Source organism: Ranitomeya imitator, chromosome 5 (genome assembly GCF_032444005.1).
Source record: "Ranitomeya imitator isolate aRanImi1 chromosome 5, aRanImi1.pri, whole genome shotgun sequence".
Classification (NCBI taxonomy): domain Eukaryota; kingdom Metazoa; phylum Chordata; class Amphibia; order Anura; family Dendrobatidae; genus Ranitomeya; species Ranitomeya imitator.
This window is the reverse complement of record NC_091286.1, coordinates 695415354-695436153: the sequence shown is the minus strand read 5'-3', so window position 1 is coordinate 695436153 and position 20800 is coordinate 695415354. Positions and strand designations below refer to the sequence as shown.

Sequence of the window (20800 nt, the reverse complement as noted above, 5' to 3'; positions counted from 1 at the left end):
GCACCCCTGGTATCTCCAGGATTAGGTCAGATATTCAGGGTAGACAGCAATGTGAGCAGCCTCTTCTTACCTCAGCACCCCTGGTATCTCCAGTATTAGATCAGATAGACATGATGGACAGCAGTGTCACCTGCCTCTTCTTACCTCAGCACCCCTGGTATCTCCAGTATTAGATCAGATATTCAGGGTTGACAGCAGTGTGAGCAGCCTCTTCTATCCTAGGCACCCCTGGTATCTCCAGTATTAAATCAGATAGACATGATGGACAGCAGTGTCACCTGCCTTTTCTTACCTCAGCACCTCTGGTATCTCCAGGATTAGGTCAGATATTCAGGGTAGACAGCAGTGTGAGCAGCCTCTTCTATCCTAGGCACCTCTGGTATCTCCAGTATTTGATCGGATAGAGTGGACAGCAGTGTGAGCAGCTTCTACTAACCTCGGTAACTCGGGACTAGTTTCCACATCGCCTTTTTGTAGCCCACTCCTTCTAGCTGTCTAGAGGAATTGCACCTCCCTCAGATCTGTCTTTGCTACACCAGGTACTCACTGATAATGAAAGAAATCTTCTTGCAATCGTTGCCTCTATCTCTGCACCCTATAAAGGATAATTTACATTAGGACTTGTTCTTGAACGTATTAACCCTTCAATTCTTCTGCCTCTGCACACACTCTCCAACTTGTGGCCTTCTAAACAATAAAACGTCCTATTTCTTCACTATGTCCTTCCTAACTGCCTCAAAAACAGGAACTAGCTTCCCGTGTGCCCATGTAACTCCTCCCAACTTGGGCTGGCTTCTGTTAGCCCTGGCCTATACTAACTAAAGTGCTGCTGCATACAGTATGTACAATTACAAGCATGAAACTTGTCATTGCAAAGCATTAAATCTGCAGAGAGGGTGTCAGGACAACTTCTCCACCTTTACACATCTGCCTGATCCCTGTAAAAGTGAAGACCCGCAGCAGAGGAAAACTTTATAACACAGCATAAGCTGAGCAGTGCCTATAAGTTCATGAGAAATCCCCAATATATGGGCACCACATGTGGCCACACCACTCTTGCTGGCGTTTCTCCTCAATGGTCACAGTCCCAAGCTGTGGCTATAAATCCCACTCCATTACGTGAAAATGTGATGAAGAACTCATAACATGTACTGTTGCGTGTATGAAGGATCAGAATGGCCAAAATTTATGACATGAGGATAAATGTAGAAAATAAAAACCCCACACTCCGATAGATCATTTTAATTGTTAAGCAATTCAAAATAAACCCAAGTAATGCTTGGGTCTCACATTACCTTTGTCAGATAAACCATGGTGCAAAATTATCAAAAGATTTGTCCTAACAAATCCTGTATATGATATTAATAGCAAACCAACATATCAGAAGGGTGCACTGATTCAGAAAAGAGAAGACATTTTCAATCAGGTCATAGTGTCTCTCGGGAAGGCTATTTTACGCCGTTTCTCTGCCGATACTGGACAGAGCGGTCTTGTTCTTCTTCATTATGTATAACAGCGATAATTAACAGGAGTTGCGAAAACCTCAACCTCACAGAAGCTCAGAAATCCCGTAATTCCAGGTCTTATGATGTTCACGTATCGCCCTATCATGCCTTCACATTGGAAGGTCTGACTAGCGGCCAGCGGGATTGTTGTAATTGTCACACATCTATGGAGAAACACAGATTATTACACAGACATCCAGGTCAGTTTCTTTTTTCAAACCATTTCAAGTAATTGCTTCTGCAAATATGCCATTTTCTGCTTGAAAAACTGTTCCACAGTGATGAACACCAGGTGTCTCCCTTCTGTCTAGCTTGCAATTTACTGCCTGTTGTCAAGTCCAATCAGTCTGATCAGTGACATCAAGACAGATCCTTCCTGGTCCTTAAAAGAGGAGGTGATTCAGATCAGACCAGCATACCACTGAACAATGAGGAGCGTTGCATGCTGGAAAGAGAGGCTAAGGAAGTGCCAGTACCAATTCCTCACCTTCTGTGTGTAACTAGACAATGAGATTACTACACAATTTGGAAGGCTTTATGCTACCTTAAATATATATCTTGCTGTCCTCTGTAGATTGCTTACCTGGGGTTGTTATTCCCATTATTAGCCAACGAGTCTCCAATAAGAATTTCGGCTCCACTTATCATTTCCGGACAGCAGTCGCCTCGGATGGTGATTGTTATGTGTGATATTCTGTATGCTTCCAATAGATCCACTCTCCACCAAGGTGACGGCTCAGATTTAGTAGAAAAGCAAGATCCGTGGTGGTAGAGAGAATCCACATTTCCATCAATGGCATTAATGGAGGCACTTAGGATTTCAAAATTTGTAGACTGTGTTGACCGTCCCCGAAGGGCCACATTCTGCACTGTAATTCAATGAAAAAAAATAAATAAATAAACTGAGCAACTGATGTACAGTACAGACCAAAAGTTTGGACACACCTCATTTTAAGATTTTTCTGTATTTTCATGACTATGAAAATTGTACATTCACACTGAAGGCATCAAAACTATGAATTAACACATGTGGAATTATATACGTAACAAAAAAGTGTGAAACAACTGAAATTCTGTCTTATATTCTAGGTTCTTCAAAGTAGCCACCTTTTGCTTTGATAACTGCTTTGCACACTCTTGGCATTCTCTTGATGAGCTTCAAGAGGTAGTCACCGGAAATGGTCTTCAAACAATCTTGAAGGACTTCCCCGAGATTCTTAGCACTTGTTGGCCCTTTTGCCTTCACTCTGCGGTCCAGCTCAACCCAAACCATCTGGATTGGGTTCAGGTCTGGTGAGTGTGGAGGCCAGATCATCTGGTGTAGCACCCCATTGTAACATAGTAACATAGTAAGGCCGAAAAAAGACATTTGTCCATCCAGTTCAGCCTATATTCCATCATAATAAATACCCAGATCTACGTCCTTCTACAGAACCTAATAATTGTATGATACAATATTGTTCTGCTCCAGGAAGACATCCAGGCCTCTCTTGAACCCCTCGACTGAGTTCGCCATCACCACCTCCTCAGGCAAGCAATTCCAGATTCTCACTGCCCTAACAGTAAAGAATCCTCTTCTATGTTGGTGGAAAAACCTTCTCTCCTCCAGATGCAAAGAATGCCCCCTTGTGCCCGTCACCTTCCTTGGTATAAACAGATCCTCAGCGAGATATTTGTATTGTCCCCTTATATACTTATACATGGTTATTAGATCGCCCCTCAGTCGTCTTTTTTCTAGACTAAATAATCCTAATTTCGCTAATCTATCTGGGTATTGTAGTTCTCCCATCCCCTTTATTAATTTTGTTGCCCTCCTTTGTACTCTCTCTAGTTCCATTATATCCTTCATGAGCACCGGTGCCCAAAACTGGACACAGTACTCCATGTGCGGTCTAACTAGGGATTTGTACAGAGGCAGTATAATGCTCTCATCATGTGTATCCAGACCTCTTTTAATGCACCCCATGATCCTGTTTGCCTTGGCAGCTGCTGCCTGGCACTGGCTGCTCCAGGTAAGTTTATCATTAACTAGGATCCCCAAGTCCTTCTCCCTGTCAGATTTACACAGTGGTTTCCCGTTCAGTGTGTAATGGTGATATTGATTCCCTCTTCCCATGTGTATAACCTTACATTTATCATTGTTAAACCTCATCTGCCACCTTTCAGCCCAAGTTTCCAACTTATCCAGATCCATCTGTAGCAGAATACTATCTTCTCTTGTATTAACTGCTTTACATAGTTTTGTATCATCTGCAAATATCGATATTTTACTGTGTAAACCTTCTACCAGATCATTAATGAATATGTTGAAGAGAACAGGTCCCAATACTGACCCCTGCGGTACCCCACTGGTCACAGCGACCCAGTTAGAGACTATACCATTTATAACCACCCTCTGCTTTCTATCACTAAGCCAGTTACTAACCCATTTACACACATTTTCCCCCAGACCAAGCATTCTCATTTTGTGTACCAACCTCTTGTGCGGCACGGTATCAAACGCTTTGGAAAAATCGAGATATACCACGTCCAATGACTCACCGTGGTCCAGTCTATAGCTTACCTCTTCATAAAAACTGATTAGATTGGTTTGACAGGAGCGATTTCTCATAAACCCATGCTGATATGGAGTTAAACAGTTATTCTCATTGAGATAATCCAGAATAACATCCCTCAGAAACCCTTCAAATATTTTACCAACAATAGAGGTTAGACTTCCTGGCCTATAATTTCCAGGTTCACTTTTAGAGCCCTTTTTGAATATTGGCACCACATTTGCTATGCGCCAGTCCTGCGGAACAGACCCTGTCGCTATAGAGTCCCTAAAAATAAGAAATAATGGTTTATCTATTACATTACTTAGTTCTCTTAGTACTCGTGGGTGTATGCCATCCGGACCCGGAGATTTATCTATTTTAATCTTATTTAGCCGGTTTTGCACCTCTTCTTGGGTTAGATTGGTGACCCTTAATATAGGGTTTTCATTGTTTCTTGGGATTTCACCTAGCATTTCCTCTAAACAAAATCCTCTAAACTGCATGCTCGCAAACGCCAGAAGCCTGACAAACAAGATGGAAGAACTAGAAGCAGAAATATCTACAGGTAACTTTGTTACCTATGTTACTATGTTTTGTTCCAATCTCCTCACTGTGGATTGTTTTAGAAATGTTCTTACCTCCCTTCTGAGTATGTTTTCCTGGGTCGTCTTTGTTCGAGTCTAATGTTTTTCTTCCCGTCCCCTCTTCTTCTAGTTTAACGCCCTCCTGATGAGTGTAGCGAGTCTTCTGGCGAATGTGTGTTTCCCAGGTTTGTTGAGGTGTAGTCCGTCTCTGGCGAGGAGTCCATCATACCAGTAATTCACACCGTGGTCCAGGAATCCAAATCCTTGTTGTCTGCACCATCGTCTTAGCCAGTTGTTTGCATCAAGGATCCTGTTCCATCTCCTGGTGCCATGCCCGTCTACTGGAAGGATAGAAGAAAAAACTACCTGTGCATCCAGTTCCTTTACTTTCTTCCCCAACTCTTCAAAGTCCTTGCAGATTGTCGGTAGGTCCTTCCTTGCCGTGTCATTGGTGCCAACATGTATCAGAAGAAATGGGTGGACGTCCTTGGAGCTGAAGAGCTTTGGTATCCTATCGGTCACATCCTTGATCATCGCACCTGGAAGGCAGCATACTTCTCTTGCAGTTATGTCCGGTCTGCAGATGGCTGCTTCGGTGCCTCTCAGTAGTGAGTCTCCCACCACCACCACTCTTCGTTGCTTCTTGGCTGTACTTTTTGCTGTCACTTGTTGCTGTGTGCCCTTTTCTTTTTTGCTTGCTGGTATTGCTTCATTCTTAGGTGTGCCATCTTCATCCTCTACAAAGATTTGATATCGGTTCTTCAGTTGTGTGGTTGGTGATTTCTCCATGGTCTTCTTGCTTCTTTTGGTCACATGCTTCCACTCATCTGCTTTTGGAGGTTCTCTGACACTTTTTTCACCTTCTGTGACCAGTAGAGATGCTTCTGTTCTGTCTAGAAAGTCTTCATTCTCTTTGATGAGTTTCAAAGTTGCTATTCTTTCTTCCAGACCCTGCACCTTTTCTTCTAAAAGGGCCACTAGTCTACACTTCTGACAGGTGAAATTTGATTCTTCTTCTGGTCGGTCTGTGAACATGTAGCACATGCTGCAGCTCACCATGTAGGTTGTCACATCTGCCATGTTGCTCCTAGATCCTGCTGACTTGCTGTGTGTTTTCCTTCTTGTGTAATCTACTCAGCCAAGCTCTCTTGCAATAATGTCCTACAGGCAAAAATTTGGTTTGGTGATGCTTTCGAAGCAGCTGGTCCCGGCTGTACCCAACGATCTTCTAGCTTAGGGAGACTTCGCTTCTCCCAGAAGGCACCTGGAATATGCAAATTAGCCTCCTGAAGCTTGAATCCCTGGTTCCATCACTCTCCTTCTTGGTCAAATAGCCCTTACACAGCCTGGAGGTGTGTTTGGGGTCATTGTCCTGTTGAAAAATAAATGATGTTCCAACTAAACGCAAACCGGATGGAATAGCATGCCGCTGCAAGATGCTGTGGTAGCCATTCTGGTTCAGTATGCCTTCAATTTTGAATAAATCCCCAACAGTGTCACCAGCAAAGCACCCCCACACCATCACACCTCCTCCTCCATGCTTCACGGTGGGAACCAGGCATGTAGAGTGTCATGATCCCAATTTCAGGGGATCACTAAAGGACAAGCACAGATACAAACAAGCTCTAGGGCGATGGAACCTGAGCTGACCGCGACCCTGAACCTAACACACAAATAAAAGTAGCCGGGGAACGTGCCTACGATGATCCTAGACGTCTCGCCCAAAAACAGAACTCACAACAGTACCCCCCCCTTGAGGAGGGGTCACCGAACCCTCACGAGAACCACCAGGGCGACCAGGATGAGCCCTATGAAAAGCGCGAACCAAATCATCAGCATGAACATCCGAGGCAACCACCCAAGAATTATCCTCCTGACCATAACCCTTCCACTTGACCAAATACTGGAGTTTCCGTCTGGAAACACGAGAATCCAAGATCTTCTCCACAACATACTCCAATTCTCCCTCCACCAGCACTGGAGCAGGAGGCTCAAGCGAAGGAACAACAGGTACCTCATACTTCCGCAACAACGACCGATGGAACACATTATGAATAGCAAACGATGCCGGGAGATCCAAACGAAACGACACAGGGTTAAGAATTTCCAAGATCCTATAGGGACCGATGAACCGAGGCTTGAACTTAGGAGAAGAGACCTTCATAGGAACAAAACGAGAAGACAACCACACCAAGTCCCCAACAAGAAGTCGAGGACCCACGCGGCGACGGCGATTAGCAAACTGCTGAGCCTTCTCCTGGGACAACTTCAAATTGTCCACCACATGACTCCAAATCCGATGCAACCTATCCACCACCATGTCCACTCCAGGACAATCAGAAGGTTCCACCTGACCAGAGGAAAAACGAGGATGAAACCCCGAATTACAAAAGAAAGGAGAAACCAAGGTAGCAGAACTAGCCCGATTATTAAGGGCAAACTCGGCCAGCGGCAAAAAGGTAACCCAGTCATCCTGATCAGCAGAAACAAAACACCTTAAATAAGTTTCCAAGGTCTGATTAGTTCGTTCAGTCTGGCCATTCGTCTGAGGATGGAATGCAGACGAAAAGGACAAATCAATGCCCATCTTAGCACAGAACGTCCGCCAAAATCTAGACACAAACTGGGATCCCCTGTCAGAAACGATGTTCTCAGGAATCCCATGCAAACGAACCACATTCTGAAAAAACAGAGGGACCAACTCGGAGGAGGAAGGCAACTTAGGCAAGGGTACCAGATGAACCATTTTAGAAAAGCGATCACACACAACCCAGATGACGGACATTTTTTGAGAGACAGGGAGATCCGAAATAAAGTCCATGGAAATGTGCGTCCAAGGCCTCTTCGGGATAGGCAAAGGTGACAACAATCCACTGGCCCGAGAACAGCAAGGCTTAGCCCGAGCACAAACCTCACAAGACTGCACAAAAGAACGCACATCCCTCGACAATGAAGGCCACCAAAAAGACCTGGCCACCAAGTCTCTAGTACCAAATATTCCAGGATGACCTGCCAACGCAGAAGAATGGACCTCGGAGAGGACTCTACTGGTCCAATTATCCGGAACAAACAGTCTCTCAGGCGGACAACGATCAGGTTTACCCGCCTGAAACTCCTGCAAAGCACGTCGCAAGTCTGGAGAGACAGCAGACAAAATCACCCCATCCCTAAGGATACCAGAGGGCTCAGAATTTCCAAGGGAGTCAGGCACAAAACTCCTAGAAAGAGCATCCGCCTTCACATTCTTTGAACCTGGCAGGTATGAAACCACAAAATTGAAACGAGAGAAAAACAGTGACCAACGAGCCTGTCTAGGATTCAGACGCCTGGCAGACTCAAGGTAAATCAAATTTTTGTGATCAGTCAAAACCACCACACGATGTCTAGCACCCTCTAGCCAATGACGCCACTCTTCAAATGCCCACTTCATGGCCAAAAGTTCCCGATTACCAACATCATAATTCCGCTCAGCCGGCGAAAACTTTCTAGAAAAAAACGCGCATGGCTTCATCACTGAGCCATCGGAGCTTCTCTGTGACAAAACCGCCCCCGCACCAATATCGGAAGCATCAACCTCAACCTGAAAAGGGAGCGAAACATCAGGCTGACGCAACACAGGAGCAGAAGAAAACCGGCGCTTAAGTTCCTGAAAGGCCTCCACAGCCGCAGGAGACCAATTAGCAACATCAGCACCCTTCTTAGTCAAATCCGTCAAAGGCTTAACAACACTAGAAAAATTAGTTATAAAACGACGATAGAAATTAGCAAAGCCCAAGAACTTCTGTAGACTCTTAAGAGATGTAGGCTGCGTCCAGTCACAAATAGCCTGAACCTTGACGGGATCCATCTCAATAGTAGAAGGGGAAAAAATATACCCCAAGAAAGAAATCTTCTGGACTCCAAAGAGACACTTTGAGCCTTTTACAAACAAGGAATTGGCCCGCAGGACCTGAAACACCTTCCTGACCTGCTGAACATGAGACTCCCAGTCATCAGAAAAAACCAAAATATCATCCAAATACACAATCATAAATTTATCCAGATATTCACGGAAAATATCGTGCATAAAGGACTGGAAGACTGAAGGAGCATTAGAAAGTCCAAAAGGCATTACCAAATACTCAAAATGGCCCTCAGGCGTATTAAATGCGGTTTTCCACTCATCACCTTGCTTTATTCGTATGAGATTATACGCACCCCGAAGATCAATCTTAGTGAACCATTTAGCCCCCTTAATGCGAGCAAACAAATCAGTCAACAATGGCAAAGGATACTGATATTTTACGGTAATCTTATTCAAAAGACGATAATCTATACAAGGCCTCAAGGAACCATCTTTTTTGGCCACGAAAAAAAAACCTGCTCCCAAAGGGGACAAAGATGGACGGATATGTCCCTTTTCCAAGGACTCCTTAACATAATCCCGCATAGCAGTATGCTCTGGCACTGACAGATTGAACAAACGACCTTTAGGAAATTTACTGCCTGGAATTAAATTTATAGCACAATCGCAATCCCTATGAGGAGGAAGCGAACTGAGCTTAGGCTCCTCAAAAACATCCCGATAGTCAGACAAAAACACAGGAATCTCAGAAGGAGTAGATGAAGCGATAGAAATCGGAGGTGCATCATCATGAACCCCCTGACAACCCCAGCTTAACACAGACATTGATTTCCAGTCAAGGACTGGATTATGAGTTTGTAACCATGGCAGACCAAGCACTAGGACATCATGCAAATTATACAGTACCAGGAAGCGAATCACCTCCTGATGAACAGGAGTCATACGCATGGTCACTTGTGTCCAGTACTGAGGTTTATTCATAGCCAAAGGTGTAGAGTCAATTCCCTTCAAAGGAATAGGGACTTCCAGAGGCTCCAGACTAAACCCACAGCGATTGGCAAATGACCAATCCATAAGACTCAGGGCAGCGCCTGAATCCACATAGGCATCGACGGAAATGGATGATAATGAACAAATCAGAGTCACAGACAGAATGAACTTAGACTGTAAAGTACTAATGGCAACAGACTTATCAACCTTTTTTGTGCGTTTAGAGCATGCTGATATAACATGAGCTGAATCACCACAATAAAAGCACAACCTTTTTTTCCGCCTATAATTTTGCCGTTCACTTCTGGACTGAATTCTATCACATTGCATTATCTCAGGTGACGGTTCAGATGACACCGCCAAATGATGCACAGGTTTGCGCTCCCGTAAACGCCGATCAATCTGAATAGCCATAGTCATAGACTCATTCAGACCAGTAGGCGCAGGGAACCCCACCATAACATCTTTAATGGCCTCAGAAAGGCCATCTCTGAACTTTGCAGCCAGGGCGCACTCATTCCACTGAGTAAGCACCGACCACTTCCGAAATTTTTGACAATAAATTTCTGCTTCATCTTGCCCCTGAGAGAGGGCCAACAAAGCTTTTTCAGCCTGAATCTCTTGGTTAGGTTCCTCATAGAGCAAACCCAATGCCAGAAAAAACGCATCCGCATTAAGCAACGCAGGGTCCCCTGGTGCCAATGCAAATGCCCAATCCTGAGGGTCACCCCGCAGGAAAGATATAATTATCTTGACTTGCTGAGCAGGGTCTCCAGAGGAGCGAGATTTCAAAGAAAGAAACAACTTGCAATTGTTCCTAAAATTCAGAAAACGAAATCTATCTCCAGAAAAAAACTCTGGGACAAGAATTCTAGGTTCAGACATAGGAGCATGTACAACAAAATCCTGTATATTTTGAACCTTAGCGGCAAGATTATTCAGGCTGGAAGCCAAACTCTGGACGTCCATGATAAACAGCTGGGATCAGAGCCATTCAAAGATTAAGAGGAGGAGGAAGTAGCCAGGCTGCAATAAGGCTAAGCAGCAAACTCTGAGGGGAAAAAAAAAAAAAAAAACTTCCTCAGACTACTTATCCTCCTACTTCAGCCAATACAATTAACACTTTGTGGGCCGGTTATACTGTCATGATCCCAATGGCAGGGGATCACTAAAGGACAAGCACAGAAACAAACAAGCTCTAGGGCGATGGAACCTGAGCTGACTGTGACCCTGAACCTAACACACAAATAAAAGTAGCCGGGGAACGTGCCTACGATGATCCTAGACGTCTCGCTCCAGCCGAAGATCTAACTTCCCCTATTAGAAGAAACACAGACCTCTCTTGCCTCCAGAGAAACACCCCACAGAAATAGCAGCCCCCCACATATAATGACGGTGAAATGAGAGGAAAGCACATACGCAGTATGAAAACAGTTTCAGCAAAATGAGGCCCACTAAAGCTAGATAGCAGAGGATACAAAAGTGATCTGCGTGGTCAGCGAAAAACCCTTCAAAAAACCATCCTGAAATTACTTGAACTCATGTGCCAACTTATGGTACATGAGGAGCAATTTCAGCCCACTAGAGCAACCAGCAGCAAAGAATCAAATATCTGCAGGCTGGACTAAAAACCAAATTAAGCAAAACACCAAAACAGGAAAATCCAAACTTAGCTTGACCAGAAGGTTCTAGGAGCAGGGAGCAGAGGTAACAAGACACACTGGATACATTGATAACCGGCGAGGAAATGCCAGCAAAGCCAGGTTAAATAGGAAACTCCCATATCCTGATGGAACAGGTGGAACCCAGAGACCCAGGAAAGACAAGTCACCCAGTACCATCAGTAACCACCAGAGGGAGCCCAAAAACAGAACTCACAACAGTAGAGTCCATCCATTCATCTTTTCTGCGTCGCACAAAGACACGGTGGTTGGAACCAAAGATCTCAAATTTGGACTCATCAGACCAAAGCACAGATTTCCACTGGTCTAATGTCCATTCCTTGTGTTCTTTAGCCCAAACAAGTCTTTTCTGCTTGTTACCTGTCCTTAGCAGTGGTTTCCTAGCAGCTATTTTACCATGAAGGCCTGCTGCACAAAGTCTCCTCCTAACAGTTATTGTAGAGATGTGTCTGCTGCTAGAACTGTGTGGCATTGACCTGGTCTCTAATCTGAGCTGCTGTTAACCTGCGATTTCTGAGGCTGGTGACTCGGATAAACTTATCCTCAGAAGCAGAGTTGACTCTTGGTCTTCCTTTCCTGGGGCGGTCCTCATGTGAGCCAGTTTCTTTGTAGCACTTGATGGTTTTTGCCACTGCACTTGGGGACACTTTCAAAGTTTTCCCAATTTTTCGGACTAACTGACCTTCATTTCTTAAAGTAATGATGGCCACTCGTTTTTCTTTACTTAGCTGCTTTTTTCTTGCCATAATACAAATTCTAACAGTCTATTCAGTAGGACTATCAGCTGTGTATCCACCAGACTTCTGCACAACACAACTGATGGTCCCAACCCCATTTATAAGGCAAGAAATCCCACTTATTAAACCTGACAGGGCACACCTGTGAAGTGAAAACCATTCCCGGTGACTACCTCTTGAAGCTCATCAAAAGAATGTCAAGAGTGTTCAAAGCATCAACCTAGAATATAAGAGATAATTTCAGTTGTTTCACACTTATTTGTTAAGTATATAATTCCACGTGTGTTAATTCATAGTTTTGATGCCTTCAGTGTGAATGTACAATTTTCATAGTCATGAAAATATAGAAAAATCTTTAAATGAGAAGGTGTGTCCAAACTTTTGGTCTGTACTGTAGATGTAAAACTGGATGAGAATGACATAAAAACAGGAGGACCTAATTGTTGGAGTGAGGAAGGAAGAGTCTTTCACTGCTTCATACAGATGACAGGTGGCGTTAGCAGAGCCCTTACATCCCTGTAACCCTTGCTTGACCCATTATTTGGGTTGCACTAAGTCAGCAAATGGTAACTTGATTACTTGCTGATTGTTTGGGGTCCCACTTATAGGATCCCCACTAATTCATTGCCACAGGAGAATGGAGCAATGGTGTAGCATGGGACTGCTGGAGACAGACGAGGACAGCATCAGGTTATCTCCATCAGGCAATGAATAGAGTGGTTGTGACAGTACTCCATCTCCACTCGAAAAGGCACAGTAAAGACCTGCTCTCAGAATCTGTGGGGTCCGAGCACTCTAATTCTCAGTGATCAGAGAGTTTTCACCTATCATGTGGAGACCTACCCAAAACCTGATATCTCCATGCTCACAGGAACCCTGGAAGCTGAATTTCGGGGAGATGTTGATGGGATTCTCATTCTGTGGCGTTTCTTTACCTGTCACTTTGCAATCTCTAATCTCCTTTCCTTGAAATCTTATAGAGGTCTAGGAAGCTGAGACATGAGGAGCTGATCGATGGGGTTCTCACAACGTCTAGCTGCCGCCTGAATGACTCAGAGGACATATTTTGAGCTTCATCTTACCAAACAAAAATACCCAAGAAGAAAGGCCAAGAACTAAGAGGGATAATCCCAGCAAATATAAAAAACCGATAAAAAATGGAAGTGGAACATCCAAATCACTATGATAAACTTTACTGATACAATCAGAACAATAGAACTCTGTATATATGGTTAGATATCTTAATGCTGCTATGTATCCATTGTATATAGGGAGAGTGCAGTACTCAAGTTATCCCACTAGAGCGGGGCATTTTAGCACACTTGGTTTAGTATGACAAATAGTTAACATAGGAGGTGCCGACTGTGGGCTAAGATAGAAATCTTCCTGCTTTTAGTTATTAGGGCCAGGGAGCCCAGGCAGCCCAGAATGGCCAGGGAGCCCAAACAGTCCGGACGAGCTTTCGAGCCCTTGAACAGCATAGTGACTCCGCAACGTTGAATAAGCTAGGAGCCCATCCGTCCAGGGTCTTTAGTGGCCAGAAGCTACAGGAGAAGGCTGCTGCAGAAGTCACAGCAGGATAGAAAAGCAGGCCGTTCCAAGATGTGGCAGCTTTCTACATGGGTGGATGCCCATATGTCTGTTGTGAAACGGACAGGGGAATTCCTCAACTGAGTTAAGCCGTACAGGCTGCGGTACCGAGTGTAACGGTACGACCCGGGAGCATACCCAGAGATGTGAGGAGGAGCACATGGAGAGTGAAGGATGTGCACTGTGTGGAATCCCAGGTCAATGCTGTAGCTGATCTGGACATGCTGCGTACGGAATCAAATAAAGTTGATCATTTAAAGTTGGAACTGGACTCTGTCTCTTTACGCACTAATGAGAAGGAAGAAGTTTCCCTGCGACTCAGAGAGGACCCTGGGCGCCAGGCAAGTCAGACAGTGGAACTATGTGTATTTGGTGTTGGTGGCCAGGGCGCACTAAAGCAGACATCTATGCGGGCCATGACTATGGCCCTGGCTGCCGCTTACATAAGCTTTGTGCAACAATGATGACATTGATGGGGATGCCAGCAGGTTGGAAGTACGTACAACAACAACTATTTTTGGTAGCTATGAAAGAGAAACTCAGGGACTTTGTGTGTGCAGTTGGTTTTTGCTATAACATTATTTTGATGAACGGTCTGATTACAGTAGCGAGAAGTGAAGGACTGAACTCACAAGTCTTGGATCTTGCCTTCAAGATGCCTGAGAAAACAGAAGATGGTACAAAAGACAAGCTCTGCCAGAATTCGTCTTTTTCGTCCCCCCGACTCATCATTTTATTGTTATTACAGAACTCACAGTGATCTGTGCCACTGGACACGGAAATCCATAAGAAGACGAAGATGAGGAACAACATCATTATTCCGCAACACTGGAAAACAAGCAAAATAATTACATTAGGATCAATGGAAGATGAACTTGAATCGAATAGATTGTTGGAGCCTTACCACCACCCGGAGCCGGAACACTCTTCTCCAACTTAAAATTCATACAAGGAAAACTAGAAGTCTTCAAATTGCTAAATTATGTCACCAGTAAAGAGTACCTCTACTTTCACAAGAAATCGAAAATAGTGTAGGACTCTGCATTTTCCTTAAATCAGTTTATTAGTGATTTTTGCAGATAACCCGCTTCAAGGACCTCCCGAACTCTGTGCTTCTGACAATGATGATTTAGGAAATTGATTATACTACAGAGTTCTGCACTGCAATCACTTTCTTGTGAAAGTTCCTCTTAATCAGGAATGGTGACATTTTGTACATGCGCTACAGAAATTGACATGCTACAACTCATAAACCAGCACCGCGGGGAAGCTTGCGCAGCGGTAAATAGAAGCACAGTTGACATGGGATTTTTATAAATCCATCCACTGTACTTGTAATGTAGAATGCAGTGCAAATGCGCCGCTCCCAAAGCGCTACCATTCCTGATCGTGGGCACATAATGCTGAGTTAGAGTATACGCAGGTACATGCAAACAGAATGAACAGTTATATGGGAGAAAAATACAATGTGATTAACCCTTTCTATGCATTAATCAATAAAATGGCAGTGTTGTGCCAGTACTTTAGTAATTGCCTATGCCGAGCATTTTTCACATGTCTCTTACAAAAGAAGCCTTTTGTCCTAACTAACCAGACCTCTATAAGTCTATTTATATATGAGCATATATATTCAGAGAAAACATAATACAGGTACAGTACAGACCAAAAGTTTGGACACACCCTCTCATTTTAACCCCTTTACCCCCAAGGGTGGTTTGCACGTTATGGACCGGGCCAATTTTTACAATTCTGACCACTGTCCCTTTATGAGGTTATAACTCTGGAACGATTCAATGGATCCCGGTGATTCTGACTTTGTTTTCTCGTGACATATAGTACTTCATGATAGTGGTAACATTTCTTTGATATTACCTGTGTTTATTTGTGAAAAAGACGGAAACATGGCGAAAATTTTGAAAATTTCGCAATTTTCCAATTTTGAATTTTTATGCAATTAAATCACAGAGATATGTCACACAAAATACTTAATAAGTAACATTTCCCACATGTCTACTTTACATCAGCACAATTTTGGAACCAAAATTTTTTTTTGTTAGGGAGTTATAAGGGTTAAAAGTTGACCAGCAATTTCTCATTTTTACAACACCATTTTATTTTAGGGACCACATCTCATTTGAAGTCATTTTGAGGGGTCTATATGATAGAAAATACCCAAGTGTGACACCATTCTAAAAACTGCACCCCTCAAGGTTCTCAAAACCACATTCAAGAAGTTTATTAACCCTTCAGGTGTTTCACAGGAATTTTTGGAATGTTTAAATAAAAATGAACATTTAACTTTTTTTCACAAAAAAATTACTTCAGCTCCAATTTGTTTTATTTTGCCAAGAGTAACAGGAGAAAATGGACCCCAAACCTTGTTGTACAATTTGTCCTGAGTACGCCGATACCCCATAAGTGGAGATAAACCACTGTTTGGGCGCATGACAGGGCTTGGAAGTGAAGGAGCGCCGATTGACCTTTCAATGCAAAATTGATAGGAATTGAGATGGGACGCCATGTTGCGTTTGAAGAGCCACTGATGTGCCTAAACATTGAAACCCCCCACAAGTGACACCATTTTGGAAAGTAGACCCCCTAAGGAACTTATCTGGATGTGTGGTGAGCACTTTGACCCACCAAGTGCTTCACAGAAGTTTATAATGCAGAACCGTAAAAATAAAAAATAATTTTTGTGAAAAAAAAGATCTTTTCTCCCCCAATTTTTTATTTTCCCAATGGTAAGAGAAGAAATTGGAACCAAAAAGTTGTTGTACAATTTGTCCTGAGTACGCTGATACCCCATATGTGGGGGGGAACCACCGTTCGGGCGCATGGGAAGGCTCGGAAGGGAAGGAGCGCCATTTGAAATACAGACTTAGATGGAATGGTCTGCAGGCGTCACATTGCGTTTGCAGAGCCCCTAATGTACCTAAACAGTAGAAACCCCCCACAAGTGACCCCATATTGGAAACTAGACCCCCAAAGGAACTTATCTAGATGTGTTGTGAGAACTTTGAGCCCCCAAGTGTTTCACTACAGTTTCTAACGCAGAGCCGTGAAAAAAAAAAATTCCCCCCAAAATTATTTTTTAGCCCCCAGTTTTGTATTTTCTCAAGGGTAACAGGAGAAATTGGACCCCAAAATTTGTTGTCCAATTTGTCCTGAGTACGCTGATGCCCCATGCGTGGGGAAGAACCACCGTTTGGGCGCATGGGAGGGCTCGGAAGGGAAGGAGCGCCATTTGCAATGCAGACTTAGATGGAATGGTCTGCAGGCGTCACATTGCGTTTGCAGAGCCCCTAATGTACCTAAACAGTAGAAACCCCCCACAAGTGACCCCATATTGGAAACTAGACCCCCCCCACGAACTTATCTAGATGTGTTGTGAGAACTTTGAGCCCCCAAGTGTTTCACTACAGTTTATAACGCAGAGCCGTGAAAATTAAAAAATCTTTTTTTTCCCACAAAACTTATTTTTTAGCCCCCAGTTTTGTATTTTCCCAAGGGTAACAGGAGAAATTGGACCCCAAAAGTTGTTGTCCAATTTGTCCTGAGTACGCTGATACCCCATATGTTGGGGTAAACTCCTGTTTGGGCACACGGGAGAGCTTGGAAGGGAAGGAGCACTGTTTTACTTTTTCAACGCAGAATTGGCTGGAATTGAGATCGGACGCAATGTCGCGTTTGGAGAGCCCTGATGTGTCTAAACAGTGGAAACCCCCCAATTATAACTGAAACCCTAATCCAAACACACCCCTAACCCTAATTCCAACGGTAACCCTAACCACACCTCTAACCCAGACACACCCCTAACCCTATTCCCAACCGCAAATGTAATCCAAACCCTAACCCTAACTTTAGCCCCATCCCTAACTGTAGACTTAACCCTAACTGTAGCCTTAACCCTAACTGTAGCCTTAACCCTAACTGTAGCCTTAACCCTAGCCCTAACCCTAGCCCTAACCATAACCCTAGCCCTAACCCTAGCCCTAACCCTAGCCCTAACCCTAGCCCTAGTCCTAACCCTAACCCTAGCCCTAACCCTAGCCCTAACCCTAACCCTAACCCTAGCCCTAACCCTAATGGGAAAATGGAAATAAATACATTTTTTAAATTTTTTTTATTTTTCCCTAACTAAGGGGGTAATGAAGGGGGGTTTGATTTACTTTTATAGCGGCTTTTTTAGCGGATTTTTATGATTGGCAGCCGTCACTCACTGAAAGACGCTTTTTATTGCAAAAAATATTTTTTGCGTTACCACATTTTGAAAGCTATAATTTTTCCATATTTGAGTCCACAGAGTCATGTGAGGTCTTGTTTTTTGCGGGACGAGTTGACGTTTTTATTGGTAACACTTTCGGGCATGTGAAATTTTTTTATCTCTTTTTATTCCGATTTTTGTGAGGCAGAATTAGCAAAAACCAGCTATTCATGAATTTCTTTTGGGGGAGGCGTTTATACCGTTCCGCGTTTGGTAAAATTGATAAAGCAGTTTTATTCTTCGGGTCAGTACGATTACAGCGACACCTCATTTATATCATTTTTTTATGTTTTGGCGCTTTTATACGATAAAAACTATTTTATATAAAAAATAATTATTTTTGCATCGCTTTATTCTGAGGACTATAACTTTTTAATTTTTTTGCTGATGTTGCTGTATGGCGGCTCGTTTTTTGCGGGACAAGGTGACACTTTCAGCGGTACCATGGTTATTTATATCTGTCTTTTTGATCACGTGTTATTCCACTTTTTGTTCGGCGGTATGATAATAAAGCGTAGTTTTTTGCATCGTTTTTTTTTTTTTTTCTTACGGTGTTTACTGAAGGGGTTAACTAGTGGGCCAGTTTTATAGGTCGATTCGTTACGGAAGCGGCAATACTAAATATGTGTACTTTTATTGTTTTGTTTTTTTTATTTAGATAAAGAAATGTATTTATGGGAATAATATTTTTTCTTTTTTTTTCATTATTTAGGATTTTTTTTTTTTTTTTACACACTTGTACAATTTTTTTTTAACTTTTTTACTTTGTCCCAGGGGGGGACAATACAGATCTGTCAAACAGCGCTGCAGCGTTACCAAGTGCCTGCTCTGAGCAGGCACTTGGTAAGCCACCTCCCTACCTGCAGGACCCGGATCCGCGGCCATCTTGGATCCGGGACTTGCTGCAGGGAGGAGGTAAGAGACCCCCGGAGCAACACGATCACATCGCGTTGCTGCGGGGGTCTCAGGGAAGCCCGCAGGGAGCCCTGTTATGTTTGCTAATGACAGTTGTTATGAAGGCAATCCAGAAACACAGTGTGCTTAGCGATCAGAGCGCACACAGTGATCTGACAAATACCCAAAAATACAAGAACGAGATCTGAGACGTGGAAACTCTGTAGACTGCACACCTGATCCTATCCTAAACACAACTAAAAGCGGCTGTGGATTGCGCCTAACAACTACCTAGGCAACTCGGCACAGCCTAAGAAACTAGCTAGCCTGAAGATAGAAAAATAGGCCTGACTTGCCCCAGAGAAATTCCCCAAAGGAAAAGGCAGCCCCCCACATATAATGACTGTGAGTAAGATGAAAAGACAAAACGTAGGGATGAAATAGATTCAGCAAAGTGGGGCCCGATATTCTAGGACAGAGCGAGGACAGTAAAGCGAACTTTGCAGTCTACAAAAAACCCTAAAGCAAAACCACGCAAAGGGGGCAAAAAAAACCCACCGTGCCGAACTAACGGCACGGCGGTACACCCTTTGCATCTCAGAGCTTCCAGCAAAACAAAAGACAAGCTGGACAGAAAAAAAGCAACAAAAAAGCAAAAGCACTTAGCTATACAGAGCAGCAGGTCACAGGAACAATCAGGAGAAGCTCAGATCCTACACTGAAACATTGACAAGGAGCAAGGATAGCAGCATCAGGCGGAGTTAAGTAATGAAGCAGTTAACGAGCTCACCAGAACACCTGAGGGAGGAAGCTCAGTAGCTGCAGTACCACTTGTGACCACAGGAGTGAATTCAGCCACAGAATTCACAACAGTACCCCCCCCCTTGAGGAGGGGTCACCGAACCCTCACCAGAGCCCCCAGGCCGACCAGGATGAGCCGCATGAAAGGCACGAACAAGATCGGAAGCATGAACATCAGAGGCAAAAACCCAGGAATTATCTTCCTGAGCATAACCCTTCCATTTAACCAGATACTGGAGTTTCCGTCTAGAAACACGAGAATCCAAAATCTTCTCCACAATATACTCCAATTCCCCCTCCACCAAAACCGGGGCAGGAGGCTCAACAGATGGAACCATAGGTGCCACGTATCTCCGCAACAACGACCTATGGAATACATTATGTATGGAAAAGGAGTCTGGGAGGGTCAAACGAAAAGACACAGGATTGAGAACCTCAGAAATCCTATACGGACCAATAAAACGAGGTTTAAATTTAGGAGAGGAAACCTTCATAGGAATATGACGAGAAGATAACCAAACCAGATCCCCAACACGAAGTCGGGGACCCACACGGCGTCTGCGATTAGCGAAAAGTTGAGCTTTCTCCTGGGACAAGATCAAATTGTCCACTACCTGAGTCCAGATCTGCTGCAACCTATCCACCACAGAATCCACACCAGGACAGTCCGAAGACTCAACCTGTCCTGAAGAGAAACGAGGATGGAACCCAGAATTGCAAAAAAATGGAGAAACCAAGGTAGCCGAGCTGGCCCGATTATTAAGGGCGAACTCAGCCAACGGCAAAAAGGACACCCAATCATCCTGGTCTGCAGAAACAAAACATCTCAGATATGTTTCCAAGGTCTGATTGGTTCGTTCGGTCTGGCCATTAGTCTGAGGATGGAAAGCCGAGGAAAAGGATAGGTCAATGCCCATCCTACCACAAAAGGCTCGCCAAAACCTTGAAACAAACTGGGAACCTCTGTCAGAAACAATATTCTCAGGAATGCCATGCAACCGAACCACATGCTGAAAGAACAAAGGTACCAAATCAGAGGAGGAAGGCAATTTAGCCAAGGGCACCAGATGGACCATTTTAGAAAAGCGATCACAGACCACCCAAATGACTGACATCTTTTGAGAAACGGGAAGGTCAGAAATGAAATCCATCGAAATATGTGTCCAAGGCCTCTTTTGGACCGGCAAGGGCAAAAGCAACCCACTGGCACGAGAACAGCAGGGCTTAGCCCTAGCACAAATCCCACAGGACTGCACAAAAGTACGTACATCCCGTGACAGAGATGGCCACTAGAAGGATCTAGCCACTAACTCTCTGGTACCAAAGATTCCAGGATGACCAGCCAACACCGAACAATGAAGTTCAGAGATAA

At 44.0% G+C, this 20800-nt stretch overlaps 1 protein-coding gene across 4 annotated transcripts in view; it reads right to left on the bottom strand.

The window, feature by feature from the left end:
- Positions 1-1227: 1227 nt before the first annotated feature.
- Positions 1228-20800, bottom strand: part of LOC138638833 (fucolectin-4-like) — a 44576-nt gene continuing 25003 nt past the window's right edge. For 2 of the 4 annotated variants that reach the window (XM_069728482.1, XM_069728483.1), the window contains exons 2-4: positions 14102-14297; positions 2089-2374; positions 1228-1669 (exon numbers count right to left, since the gene is read on the bottom strand). In XM_069728482.1, the coding sequence (XP_069584583.1) occupies positions 1504-1669; positions 2089-2374; positions 14102-14285 (636 nt within the window). In that variant the 5' untranslated portion in view covers positions 14286-14297 and the 3' untranslated portion in view covers positions 1228-1503. The remainder of the gene's footprint in view (positions 1670-2088; positions 2375-14101; positions 14298-20800) is intronic. The other 2 variants (XM_069728485.1, XM_069728486.1) reach the window with 2 other exon arrangements.